The sequence below is a fragment of the Calonectris borealis genome, chromosome Z (genome assembly GCF_964195595.1).
Source record: "Calonectris borealis chromosome Z, bCalBor7.hap1.2, whole genome shotgun sequence".
In the NCBI taxonomy this organism is placed as follows: domain Eukaryota; kingdom Metazoa; phylum Chordata; class Aves; order Procellariiformes; family Procellariidae; genus Calonectris; species Calonectris borealis.
The window spans coordinates 17,382,676-17,397,642 of record NC_134352.1 but is presented as its reverse complement, the minus strand read 5'-3'; the positions used below and the strand labels follow the sequence as shown (position 1 = coordinate 17,397,642).

General features: G+C 36.2%; 1 protein-coding gene across 9 annotated transcripts in view; it reads right to left on the bottom strand.

The window, feature by feature from the left end:
• Positions 1-14,967, bottom strand: part of COMMD10 (COMM domain containing 10) — a 114,057-nt gene that overhangs the window by 48,441 nt on the left and 50,649 nt on the right. Inside the window, exon 6 of one of the 9 annotated variants that reach the window (XM_075137303.1) lies at positions 7,437-7,595. The exons of 7 other annotated variants lie outside the window; for them this stretch is intronic. In XM_075137303.1, the coding sequence (XP_074993404.1) occupies positions 7,494-7,595 (102 nt within the window). In that variant the 3' untranslated portion in view covers positions 7,437-7,493. Of the gene's footprint in view, positions 1-7,436; positions 7,596-11,728; positions 11,847-14,967 lie in introns of those variants that run through there. One more of the 9 variants, XM_075137310.1, reaches the window with a different exon arrangement.

Below are 14,967 nucleotides of genomic sequence, written 5' to 3'. Positions count from 1 at the left end.
AACCGAGCTGCCTCTTCATTTACTCGGCTTCTATTTTGCACTTTCCTGTAATGCTTTGCTACCTAGGAATGCCCCCTTATATTTTCATCTCTCTCCTGTAATGTATCCTTCTATGTCCCATTACCTAGCTGTTGTCATTGTGATATTTTTAGTCTAAATTACCATCCAATTTACCTGTTCTTTTGTAAGCAATTTAAATACCCAAACAGTGCCTCTAGACATGTAAGAGCTGTATGGTCACACCACTAAGACCACTGCAGTCAGGCATGACTACAAGTTTCATTAGATATATAAGAAAGCCTATTTTATTGTCTGACAGTATAAACATGTATTGAATTTGGTAAGCCAATCTATATTCTGGGTATCTCTGTAAGAGAAATATAATTGCAAAATTATGATAATTAATGTCAAATGATTTAAGTCTAAGGGCTGGTCTCAAATCCAAAAAAAAAAAAAAAGGCAGGGCAGCTGAAAATGCCAATGTGCAGATTATAAAGGTATCACTAATTTTGTTCTATTCAATACATTATGATTTATTCGGGATTTCAATTCTGTAGGGAGAGACTTTCATTATTTTTTAAACTTAGTCTTTTTCTGAAACAATGTAACAAATGGTGTAGTCAAAACAAATATTGTGAAAAAGAAGAGTGAGGAGGACAAGAACGAAGATTAAATTATCATAAAACGTGCAGAGAGAGAGTTTTAGAGGAAGACCTTGCTTCAGTTATAAACTTTTTGTTATTTATTGTTCCATAAAAGTCATAAAAATGAATGATGCAATAGTTCTGAAATAAACAAATGAAAGGCAACTATATTTATAGGTATGTATCTATTAAGAAGTGTTTTAATAATCAGGCAATATTTTATGACTATCAACTTCACATCTATTCTAGACTTGTATTTAAAATGCACACTCCACAACCACATTAAAATCCCACATCTCACAAATCACAATGCAAACTAAAATCTCTTCTCTACTAAGTCAATTTATAAAACCTGAGAGTCTATTTAGTTCTTACCACTCTTTCTGTGTGAGCAAAAAAAAAGTAAACAAAGTAGATCTTTCAAAAATCCTGCCATTCTAAAATTAAAAGAAAAATAAAACATGATTGCAACTTAAAACTAGGAGTCTTGTGTCTTTTTTTTTTTTTAAAAAGTTTGAAGTGGTAAAAACAGGATGTAAATATTTCTGAAACTTTTTGTGAAGCTGTTTAGAAGTGCCATAAATTTAGTCACTAACTACAAAGCATGAAATCTCAGCAGAACATGATGGATTGTCCCCAACAAGTAACAGCTTCTCTCTCTGAACTGCATATTTGGTCAAATTACAGTAAACCTTAGAGAAGTATCCAATAAGTTCTTCCAGAAAGCTTTTTCCCTGCGATGTATACAAGGTTCAAACAAGTAACAGCTAAGGGGTAGGGTGCTTGCTGGGCTTTGCCCTGAGAACAGAGAATGTTGATGTCATTTTTTCATATTTCCCTACCTTCCACCTCAGGGTTTGATGGTTCTAGAAATGTACTTATTGTCTCGAATTGATGTTCATTGTTAGCTTGCAGATTTTATTTTATGGGTGAATTTTGAGAAAGGTGTAAACAAAAAAGAACATATTAAAAAGGTTAGTTTCCAAAAAGACAGAGCTGTACTTAAAATTCTGAATTTGTATTTTTAGAGAGAGGGAGAGAGAGAGAAGGTAGTTTGATTTTCAAAAGTTCTGAGTAACCAACCAGAGCCATCTATATAAATAAAATTCTTAGAGTAAATGTATTCAGATTATTAACTAGCACAGAAATAGTCAGAGTGACATATACATAGACAACACTGTAAACTCAAGAGGATGGACCAGCGTGTAACACAGTTTCTTTTTAACTAAGATTTAAGGTCTTACATACTACTTAAAATAAACCTCCAAGGTGTTAGCAATTTGTTAAAAATTACTTTTGATCTACTGACCTTTGAAATAAATAAATCAATTTCCTGTAAGACTATATACCATACATTCAAGCTACCTATACCTCAAGTCTTCATATATTCCACATGACTTCATCCAATCCCAGTTTTCGCAAGAATATACATATAATTTTATTTTTATTTATTTTTTTAAGGAGAGTTTTGGCAATACTGCCAAAAAGAACAATACTTGGGCTAAAATTTTCCATGCAGGTGTCTGCCTCAGACTTTGCTTTTAAATTTACTTAATTTTTGGTAAAAATTATTTAGCTTTTTCCAAGAATTCTCCAGGAACATCCCAATTTCTTTGCCACGAGACTTATTTCTCTTCCTGCTACCTTTTGCCTCACTCATTATACAGCTTCTACAACAGAAGAGAGAAATGCTGTGAAAACCAGTGCATTGTCCTGTAGTCAAAGAATATAGGATGATGATAGTTATAAGCAGACACATCTTCTAACTTCTGTGCTTGAATCTGTAGTCTTAAGCTCAACAATGCTATACGAGTAATTAATTCAGGATCATTTATTAAAGATGCATGGATTCTACAGACTGCTCCCTCATCAATCCACAATCAGATATTCATTGAAATGACAGCTGAATCTTCCTTCTTACAACAGCAGCACTTCAAATAAGCGCACAGACTCTCCAGGCTGAGCATCTACAATGAAAAACTGCACTCGTTACCTATAGCAGTTTCTCATATATGTGCATCTTGCATGTGGCATTTTACTTCCTCCTTTGTCTTGCTGACATTTATAAAAGATCAAATTAGCATAGTGAAAAAGTAGCTTCAGTTTCATAAGTGATTTTGCTCCAGCATAATGTCTGGTTCCTATTGGTTTGCAAATAACGATGAATCTGGATTATAAAGACTAACTTCTACTTCTGTATTCTTATAGGGGTGAGGGGAAGGTAGTAAAGAAATCCAATACTGCAAAACAAAAAGTCTGTTTTTCTGAACTGAAAAACTGATGGCAGCAGGGAAGCTTACACATCACCGATCAGGTTATTGAAACATTTGCTAACATGCTATAATAAATATACATAATGCTGTAACAAATGTCACAGAGGAGACCACACAATACAGGACAAATTAGTTTACATTCATTCATTTAAAATCATAAGTCTCTTTCACCTTTAGGGCAGTCAAATCTTCTGTTGATAACCAGTTTATTATTCTTGAACCTAGACTCTGTTTTGACTGTAAAGCTACGTATCTAGAGATGCAATTAACAACAAAAAGCTGCTGGTGCTTTCCAAAAGATAATCTAACAATATTTTTGTACTCAGAAGGAAAAAAAAGGGAACAAAAATAATTGGTAGCCATAAAAAAATTGTTTCTCTTCTTCCAATATCACATACAGGCAATGCATAAAAATATTTGTCTTATTGATGACAACACAGAGACAACTTTTAAAATTTGGAAGTAGTTTTTAAAGTCTTGAAGGTTTAAAGCAAATCTTTCAGGTAGATTTTTTTAAAGGAATATTTCAATAAGACAATAGCAAGGAAAAAATAAGACTGGAGCAGTACTTCTAGCTTCTGCAAATCACGGGTAAGAAGACGTGAGCTTCTAATTGCTGCATGAAAAAACACACCACATCAGTGTAATTTGACTCAAGATAACTCAGGCCTCAAGTAACTAACACATGAACTTTCAAATTAGTGAATTAAAATAAAACCTTAAAAAGTAGTACTTCCCTGCAATCAAACTAGGAGCTCTTTTCAGCTATACCAAGCAATGAATTCAATTAAAATAAGTAGTTGCATCTGATTCCGTGACAGAGAGATGAAATTACATCACCACTAGCAGCAGTAACTGAATGGCCAACAGTAATCATGACACGAACTTTACAGTACATTGCAGGATCAGCAAGTAACACGTAACTAGATTAATGTCAATAATTTAGTGAGCAACTTGGAAGCTAGTCTTTTTTTTCTGTCTACATTTACACGGAGGATGTTTATATGGGAATGTTTAACAGTCTCTACAAGTACCACGTGTTTAAATATCTAAAGTACTAATGAATACTTGAGCCATATGGTCAGCCCAGAATGTATAGACAAAGTATACCTATAATACTTATCTAAAAATGAATACATTGCTGCTAGACTGATTCTTACTAGTTCTTTTGTATAAGTGGGGACTTCTTTTAGCTGCGTATTAGATTTACAGTAAATCAAACTTAGATTCATTCAAAACCATACAAACCTAAAATTACAACCTATTTATAAGTCTCCTAACTTTAAATGCTATATTTCAGCAATTTCAATGAAATGTATTTCTCTTTTCCAAATATTTATGTAAAGAATATGCTAAATATCAACTATAAGGATGATTGGAAAATAAGACCAAGGATAATACGGATCCCGGGACCTGTCAAAGGATGAATAAAAATGTAAGTACACACTGTACTGCTTTTTTTGGTGGATCTTATGAATATAGTTATGATGGTCAATATTTTAAATGCTATGCTCTGCTATCTGTCTAGGATTAGACAGAAACATAATTCAATCTTCTCTAGCTACATGAAGAGTGATAGCACTTAGGTTTTCTAACGAGTCCTTCATCTCACAGAAAACCACAATTGGCCTTCTCTTCCGAGTTAAAACAGTATACATTTCTCACAACAGTAACTCTATGAAGTTAGTTGTGTTCCATAACCTCAAGCTTTCAGAGGAATTAAAATACCTCTCACATTCCCTAGATGTCCAAACTAACCCCCTGAATTTTGCAAGCTACCCACTGAGTTAGGTACTTCCAAAGCGTATGGGGATTGATTAGAAGTAAATCTTGCAGTTCTGTGCCACCGATTCCCCTCCTACTCATGAGATAGCCTTATCCTCTATGCACCCACCTCTTTTACTCCTGAACTCTCTTAATTTAATTTCCTTTTTCTTCATTACGCATGATTCTCCTGAGTTTCATTTTATGATCTAGGTGTAACTTATCAGGATTCAAGATGTTACTGTATTAAAAAGGGATATACGCTCACTTCTGTTTTTCACTGCAAACAGTGGTAATTACCAAATGGGATGAACTAAGCTTTCTTTGGTCAAGCATATCTGCATAATAGTAATAAAAAATAATGGCCTTCAAGCACATCACAACAAAAAAGAAAACAATCTCTTAAAAATAATATAAGAGATCTTTGGGTGATTAGGCCTAATGTAATTACTGGCTTTTCAGGTGGAAAAAAAAATAGAGAGCCAGAAACAGAGACAGACATCAAGTTTCACAGCTTAAAAAAAATCCCAAACTGAAAATAAACAGACAAACAAAAAAAAAAACACAAAAGAACCCCATATTTCCATGTCTGTGCATCAACTTCCTGTGCTTCTGAAATATTAAAAAAAAAGGCTCTCTATGCTTATAAAAGACAGAGGCAACTCACTGATAATATGGTTTCAAGAAGCTCCCTTTTTTATCTCGTGTTTCTGACAACATAGGGGCACTTCCGTAGGGCAAGACCACCCTATTAACTAAATTATAAATTAAACAGTCTGAAACCTAGATATACAAGGCTTAGATACACCACTTTGAGAGGGTTATTAAGGTGCAGCATCTGCAAAAGTTTATCAAAATAAATATTTTCAGCCTAAATCATATCATAGTTCTGCATTTTTTCTATCAAATGAAATTTCAGGTTGAGTAGATTTCCAAATTAATCTATTAACATTCAATTCCAGTGGCTAAAACAAACTTCTCTGAAGATATGGTTGGCCAGGCTCACTCCGTACTACACTTGGGAGTATTTTCACAAAAGCAGGGTTACTAGTGGAGGTTAAATTGAGGTTGAATGCCCCAGAAGTTTGTTTGGCATCACTGTAATGCCTTCCCCCTTACGCTCTGGTTCCTATCTCCCATGAGAAAATGTACAAGTTCTCTGCTTTTATCTTCTCCCTCTTTGGACTGCATTTCATACTTGCTAACACAGCACTGAAGCATCACAACCTGCCCCAACTGAGTAGAAGAATTCTCAATACAGAGGTGTAGGGATACACAGCTTCTTAAAGACCCTCTGACGCCACAAGAAAACAGCATATTTGCTTGAGGGAAGGGAGGAATACACATAGGTTGTATCTATATACATAGCTTGGAGTGATACATACACATTTTTTAAGTGTTTCTCTCTCAAAATTGTCTTATTTTTAAAAACTTCCCTCCATGCCCCCCCAAGCTTCACAAAGACCTTAGGCTCACCATATTGCACTTGCCTCTGATAGTATCAAGTGAAAATACATCTTTTTAAATAACTTTAGTTACTAAAAAATACAAACCCCTGCATTACTTTCTTGCAATACAGAGAATTCAAAATATTAATGAGATTTATGTGTAAGTTTATCAACAGTTTACCTGCTTCTTCTCTTTGATCATAAGCTGCTACTAGTATTACCATCTTAAGTCACAGCAACTCTTCCCCCACAAAAAAATTATGGAATCATAAAAAACATTAATTACATCAAGTGAAGAAATTACAATAAGGTTGACCAGAGACAGACAGAGAGTAATTAGAAGTGTTATTTCCAATGTTAAAAAATAAGAATGAGGAATCATGAGAAAGGACAAAGCATGCACTTTGTTTTCTTTGGATAGGATCAATACAGTATATGGAAGGAAGAGGCATTTTCATGCCCCAAAGAAGTCCTATGCCTTTTCCCCTTAAATAATATTCAGTCCTAACAAAATCTGAGTCTTCTTACTTAGCACAACTCCTATCCCACCAATTTCAGTTGAATAATCACCAAAATTTCATAGATTCATCTATGTTCCCCAAAGCAAAGAAAGTGTTCTTCACTGCTGCTAAGGATCACACATTGTTGATGCTGTCTGTGCCACTAAACACTAAGGTAGAAACAGGAGAAAAGCACTCACAGCCATCTATAACCAGCAACCTTTCACTCCATCCTTACCTGTGATAGAGCAAAAACATACTGTATCACATATGCCTGATCTCCACCTTGAATTATTTAAATCATCGTGGTGAAAAACAAATGTGAGCACATTAACAAAAATCCAGTTCACATATAATTGAGCCTAGAAAGCCTAAATGACAGGAAGGTCACCACCCATTGCTCTGGTGTAGGTTTTGCTGTGTCCTGAGCACAACCCTAAGCATCTCCCAGCACCCAGCGTTTCCTATGGCACTGGCACCGGCTGCTGGAGGGGTCATTTTCCTCCCCACTGCTCGCTGCTCTGTCACAACAACAGCTATGCTGCTCTGCACCAGCAAAACTGACAAACAATAAAAAGCACTGAAACGAAGACTTTCACGTGACTTTGACAAAAGACAGCAGCGATCGCTTCTGGAAGAAGAACAATGGATCTTAACCACATTAAGAACGGGAGCCCCAACCCTTCAATTTAGCTTTTCCCTCAAGTGTCTCACACTTTCAACTATGAACTAATCAAGCTAAAACAGCAGAGGTGGGGGAGATTGTCATTTCTATTTTTAAATACAGAGGAGACAGGTACTATCAAGATGAAGGCTAGCAAGATTGACACAGGTAGGATTTATGTCTAACAATCATGTTGGTTACTACAGACCTTTTCCAGCAGATTTGCAGAGTATGTTTTTGTGCAAGAAAAACAGGCTTGAATACTGTATTCCATTAAGGTGTTCTGTAATCCTGTGGTTGGCCTGTTAGAGAAATATTACTGGAATTTTTTTGTAATATCTTTGAAATTCTTTTTCATCATAAAGAGGAAAACTTAGTATCTCACAAAAACTTCTATAAAATCCTCTGCCTCTTTCTCACAGCGTGCAGCAAGCATCAAGCAGAACTCAATGTAGTTCTGAGTCTATACATTAATTTTAGAATCCAAAGATGAAGTATCACCAGGGTTCCCAATTACTTGCCTAATACACTTTCGAAAAAGAGGCCTAGACAGTCTTATAAACAAAGACCTTATAAAAAGGCTTAGACAAGCTTATAAATAAGCATATTTTACATTCAGAAAAGTTCATAAGAAATTCAGAGAGACTGCTAAAAGTCACTAATGGTTCTTTTGACACTGAAGAACTTCATTTTTTTCGTTTGGCATTTTCACCAAGTCATGTTGTGTTTTAATGGACAGATTTTCACCCAAACAAAAAAGGCTGGATTTAGATATGGTCACATCCAGAAGAAGATAGCCCAGGCTAACTTCCTACATTGTGGAAGTAACTAAAATTTTAGATCACTGAAATGAATGTCTTAAAAATAGGTACTTCAATAAGTCCTACAATACCAAACTGTATGGACACCCGTAATTAAGACAGAAAAAGACAAATTGAATGCAAAACAGCAAGGGCTTTACTAAAAAAAAGTGAGGCTACAATGTGGAAGGAAACTCTTGGATTAGAATGAGATTAAGAGTGGAGTTCCTTAGAAACTATTCTGAGAACTGACCTTATAGCAAAACCGAAACAAAAAAATTGGATCACGATAATGACACTTGATGCTGGTAAAAAAAAAAAAGAAGAAAATTAAAAATTGGAACTACTATCAATACAGAGGAAGATCAGAACATCACATTGCAAGAACTGAATAACCTTCGAGGACCAAAGTGATAGTAATGACAATACAATACAATGCAATAGCACAAAGTCAAGGTCAAGCACTCTGGGAACAGGAGGAATTTCTACTGTAAGCTGGAGGATCATCAGCTGGAAATAAGAGAGGAGGAGAATGACTTGGATGTATTAATCAATCAGGATGAATACAAACTGTCAGAGAGATACAGCTGTGAAAAAGGCAATTGCAATCTGGCTGTATCAAGGGAGGAATTTTCAGTAGAGATGGGGACGTATTGAAGCCATTTTATAAGGAATTGGTAAGATCTCCAATGGAACTCTGAACATTTCTGGTCACCTGTCTTAAAAAAAACATGATTTAAGCTGAAGCATGTGCAGAGAAAAGCTATGAGAATAACCAGGGAAGCAAGGAGAGGATAGTACCAAGAGCATATTAACAGAGCCTGGTTTAATTAGCCTAGTAAAATGAAAAGAGATGAGAGTGCTCTTTATGAACAAATCAGAGATGTAAGAAAAGGGAAGGAGAAAAACTCTCAGGCTATAGATGACACTGGCACACAAGAAGTGGAGATTAACACGCAGTGCTGGAAACTGGAAGCCCTTGTCATCAGGTGAACAATATTCTGAACAGTTGTTACCAGCAATAATAGGGGCACAGAAGCGTGAGGCATTTTTGTATGGTTACACACAATACTACTGTTGTTGAAGGCCAGAAGATCCCGGCAGTCCTCTTTTCTACAGGCCTGTGCCTTACCTATATTCCAAGCTCAGACGCCACTTTTTTAACTGTCATTCCTTCCACATTTTCTCTTACCCTACATATAGTGCAGAAGCATAAGATTACTTACACACAATTCCCTATAAAACCTCCTCACTCTGAGGTATTCCTCAGCTCAGGGACTCTAGCCCAAAGGCTAAAACACTAACATTTCCTGACATAACCACTAATGTACCTAAAGGTGTAGAAGCAGTTTTGTCAGGCTCTCCCTTAAACAAAAACCCAGAGTATTTTTAACGTCTGCAATACATCCCAATACAGCAGCACCAGACAGCAACTTTATACTTCATGCTGTTTTGCATAATTAACCAGTCTGCCAATTCTAGCTTTTTCTCCCCATCCTTATATTGTAATCCCACAGAAAGCTGGTAATAAACTAACATCTGTTCCATGCTCCACTGTAGAACAAACTAAATCAACTAGTCAACCACTCTAAGCACACTATTTAATGTAAGCAAGCTCCCGGCATCCTGGGCAACTTACGTAAAGATTTCGATCTTTAAAGAAACACAAAACTTTGTCATGTAACACATCATTAAATTCAAACACAAAAACCATATATACCAATAATAAATTTTAGTATTTCAATGCTAAAAAGCTAATACATTTTAAAAACAAGGTTCCAATTTGAAGATAAATAAATAAGGGTGCTTAAAAGTAGTAACATCTGAAACAGTGAGTTTTCTTCAATTTGCTTAGTAACTTTTCACCACTAATTAGAACCAGCTAAGATCATGCACCTGAACAATTACAGAGACCAGACAATAGCTTGATACATGCTGTTGCAATCCACATCATACCTAAATCTTTCCCATCTAGTATATATACTACACCTGTAATATCTAGAGTTAGAAGCCTAGCAGGGCAAGCTATTATTTTCAAACATGGGACAGTGGACTGTCAAAACACTGCTTGTCCTACCCAGAAGTCACACATCATCCTGAGGAAGAGCATTATGTTATGAAAAGCCATATGTATGAAAGATCCACAGCCAGAAATCCAGGGCAGACTAGCCATGGCCTACCTCGGCGATCACCCCGAGTATCTAGCACACTAGTTATTTACATTAGTCTGGCTAGATTATGAATGTGCATCCAGCAAAGCAGACGTGTAGGCACATCCCAAATCCCTTGTGTTCAGACCCTTCACAATTCCTACCCAGTCAGCTGTAACACACACGTACCCTAAAACTGTGGAGACGCCAGTGGAAGACTATACTACTTAAACCTGGCTGCAGATTTCAGAGGTCAAGCTAGCATGCATTTTTGTATTTTAAAAGTGGACGGTAATAGCATTGGGACATATCTAAACAGAGAAGTGCATGCTTAGTTGAAAAATGTGAACTGTATGGACCACTGATACAACCACAAGTCTCTTCTTTAGGTACTGTCCATGGCAGGCAGGAAGGGTGATGAGCACTTTACCTAGGGATGGGGAGGCATTTTCATTCAGTATGAAAATAGGATAAATATATTTGATGTCTAATCCTGTATTAGTCCTAAACTTCACTTAAATTGCTTAATTTTTTTCCCCAATTTCAACCACTGTTGTATTGATCATATGAACAGTTAGGAAGCACTTCTTCCAGTTTGCTAGAGCTTGCATTTGCAGATACTGTGCTAACACACTGATTCTTATTACTGCTGTTATTGAAAACTCAGTGCCAGTTTTCACAGGCACTTGAAGCCAAATTTGGCTTGGGCAATTATGCCTTCTGTATGTTATTCCCTTGCTAGCTAGGTTTACTCCCTTTCAGCTAAATTCAGTTTCTGTATCACCATACTCTCACTTCTACTGAAAAGGTCCTAAGCAGGGCATATATATTCATTTTTAATAAAATGTAACTGCCTCTATCTAACACACAGTCCAGCCTGATGCAGGCATACAGTAAAAAGAAAAACATATTAAGGAGGGTAGCATGGTGATCAGGGAGAGAAAATCGACTGTAAATACCGAGTTGGTATGAGAGAGAAGGTAACTTGGAAAGGAAGGTGCACCTTGCTGCTTCGAGAGCTACATTCCTGGAGAGAAACAGCGATCTGCTGCTCTTTCAGGATCAGGTATACTTAGAAATCTCTCTGCATGGATGATATTGATTTGGAGGCATTGCTTATGTAATGGCCATCTGGAATGTTATAATTAGACTGAGTAGCATACGTGCTGGATTCCTTTTCAACTCTGCGGGCATGCAGCCCTTCACCTATAACCGGCATATCAGGTGTCTTTGGCAATGACCTTTCACTGTGTGATTTGTCCTTACAGGCTAAATAGCATTCTCTGCTTAAACATATTTAATTTTCTTTGGAAGTATACACAATCTCAGTAGGCACCAATATTTTCACTGGTTCTCTAAAAATCACTCATTTAACAAGAATTACATGATTATTGAATTTACTTGATTCACTAATTAACACTATGAAGGATTCCGTGACAACAAATTAAGAAGATATAATGATAATTTAAATGAACATGATTTTTCTAAAAATCGCCACTTTAAAATTATCTTTAAAAAACAATTAACACTACTGATTTTCTGTTTCACTGTAGTTTTTCCTCCTGCTGCTGACATGTGGAAGACGTTCTTATTGGTGGAAGAGCTGCAAAAAACCAGTATGTCATTTTCCCAATGTAGGGTTTGTTCATTAGTTTTGAAACGGATCAAGAAAAGAGTTTTTATTTTAATGGCACAGTCTTTGAAAAAAGAAGATGATTAAGGAAAATGGCTAAAACAATACAGCAAACTTCTAAATCAAATGTGACATTGAAAATCTAATAATTCTTTATATAACTCTTTCTTTAAATTCCAAGAGAATATCAGGCATTTGTGAATAGAAAACATAAAGATACCAATACAAGAGAATACATTTTTTCAAATTAGTATTTACACAAGAAGAACCACCACAACGTTAAAAACACAGGCTGTCTGGGTGCTCTGCCCTGTGGAAATCCAACTAGGCATTTACAATGACTTAAATCACAATATGGATCTGCAGAGTATCAGGAGTGAGCTCCATCCTCCTGGTGGCTTCTTCCATTTCTCAGTGACAAGAGAACTGTGCAACACAACCACAGGACAGCTTTATCTGATTGCAGTATCTGTTAACAACGTCCAAGTTGTTAATATCCACTAACTGTGGCTATGTAAACTAGTCTCAGACTAGTTCCCTGAAAATATGTATCTGCATCCCAAGATGACAGCCTTCCAATAGATTGCCTTTTTTGTTCTCTTTTCTAGATGTAGTTTGTTCTCTCCAAAACCCAGATTTTAAGCACACCAGCATGAAGTTTTGAGAAACTGTCTATGGCATACATCTCCACCGTAATTTTCATGTTTCAATGCCTTCCTGTAGGTCCCTGATCATGTACCACTTTATGTACACCATTTCAATACTCAGCTTAAGTAAAACTTACTTTCAGATGAAGCTATGGCATAGATAAAATGATAGTTTGTTACAAGCAGTAGAAATGCACAGGAAAGTGCCATGCCCTCCTGCTATTCTACCCAAAGGAATCTTTCAATAACTTCAGCACACCACATGACCAGAAAAAATTCATAATGTTCTTTTTTTGCAAGACCAACATGACTACCAGTGGTAAAGCTCAAATCTCAATTTCTACAAAGATCATGGTTCAATATTTAGCTTGAAATAAAACATACATTAATGCTGTTCTTCCTTTGTAATACTACTCCTTCTCAAGATGGAATATAAAAGGAAGAAAACTCATCCCAGAAGCAGCAAAGCTGCTGCAAACAGCACTGGCTCAAAGCACAGAAAACAACCAGCCAGAGGAAGCCTCCAGGGCATCACCTGAACCACAGGAAGCACCAGTAAAGCAACCTCACTGGGATGAGGCAGTTGACTGGACAGCATGATGCATCCTACAACGTCTGACTAGGACTACCCCTCTGATGTAAAGACAGTGGGACACTTTTGAGATTGCAGAGAATGGAGATCAACAGTGTGTTGCAAACAGCATCCAGACCAGTAATCCTAAATCATAACCCTTGATGGAGATGACAGCTGTTTGATAACAAATACCTCAGTACAAAGGTATATTGCACAATACAAACCACAATACAAAACAAATACATTCAATACCCCCTGCTTTCTGGACGCTGTTAAGAAAGGCTTCCCTCCTAGGATTCTTCCTTTTGAAAACATAAACATCATAATGATCTTTCCTCCCTACACTCAATATGATATTTAACTTGGAAGGCATGAAATTTGACTAGGAGCACCAAGGTGTTCCTTAGATGGAAAAATATCAAACCAACCAAACAAAAACCCCTAAAACCAGACGTATTATTAAGCTGCTGACGTATTTCCTACAAAAAATACGGTATGGAATTAAATTCCAAGAAATATATCATTAATAGGAAGCTGAGCTAGAATAAGATGCACAATAAGAACATTATAAAGCTAAAATTAAAATCAGTGTTGTATTGAACACTGGATGTTCTTGCTGTATTTGAGAAAAATATTACTCACTGTCAATAAGAGTATTGTGGAAGTCAAAGGTAAAATCCTAAAAAGCACACATGAAACTGAAACAACCAGCAAAAACACGCTTTCTCCTGTCATTATTGAGCTTATAAAATATTTTTAATATTTTATTTCTGTTGCAAAACTTCATGAAGTGCTTCCGTTCCCGCTCTTTAGGTACTGTGAAAACTTCAAAACGATGTAAAAGCTTCAATAGACCTGAAATATAGCTGTGTTCTTTTAAACAGAGTTCTGAAACTAATTAAGTTGAAATACTGTAGAAGATGCTACAACAGGAAAAAGCTGATGAACCTATAACCGCATTTCAACTGCTTACACTGTGGGAGAATAATTTTTTTTCATATAGCAGCTAATGCTTACGGGCATTTAGAAAATTGTTAAAGTAACTGGAAGAAGTAACTAGGCCACAACTCTACGGATCCTGAGGCAGGAAGCGCTGGTGTGTTGATAAATCTGCCTGAAAGTGGCTTTGCTTCATATACTGCTTTTTTTCTGGAGACAGCTTTATTTTCTGTGTGCTGAAGCCTCACACTTTGATTAGAAACCAACTTTTAATTGTGCTGAACATATTTTAAACAGGAGCATTTTAAATGCACCGTTCTCTCCTCCCTGTATTTAGTGGCTCTAGATGATAAAGTTCATTTTCGGCCGCTTTACCACCTGTAAGGTAGTGACAGTAATGGCTCAAACAAGGAGAACAAATGCCTGGTGGAAACAGGCATCAATGAAACAGCAGATAGTTCTCTGCTGCACAAAGTGCAAGTGTGAATACCAGTTCTCCAGACTAAAACTGCCCTCTGTATCTGCAAATAATTAGCTGCACTAAAGCGAATGGGTTGTACATGCAGTTTCCTTTATGTATTGCTCAGTATTTCCTATGGGCCGTTCAAACTTACATTACCTAAGTCGTCCCTTAGACCTAAAACACAGCTTTACACTTCACAAGATTAAACCTAATTAAACACAAAATACAAGGAAGTAGAAGAAATTCTAATATGTAGAAGAAACCAGAGCATGGATGCTTGTTGAATTATGAAGGCTACATGTGCCATGTATCCTTACGTTGATGCAAACATTTGCATTTTTTAAGCTTTTGTTTGTTTTCACTTTTTAAAAAATGCTAATATTGAGTGATTTATTATTTATTTTTCAATGAAGGAGGTTGGGGGCTATTTTTTCAATACCGTCTTGACAGATTACAATAAATGTATTT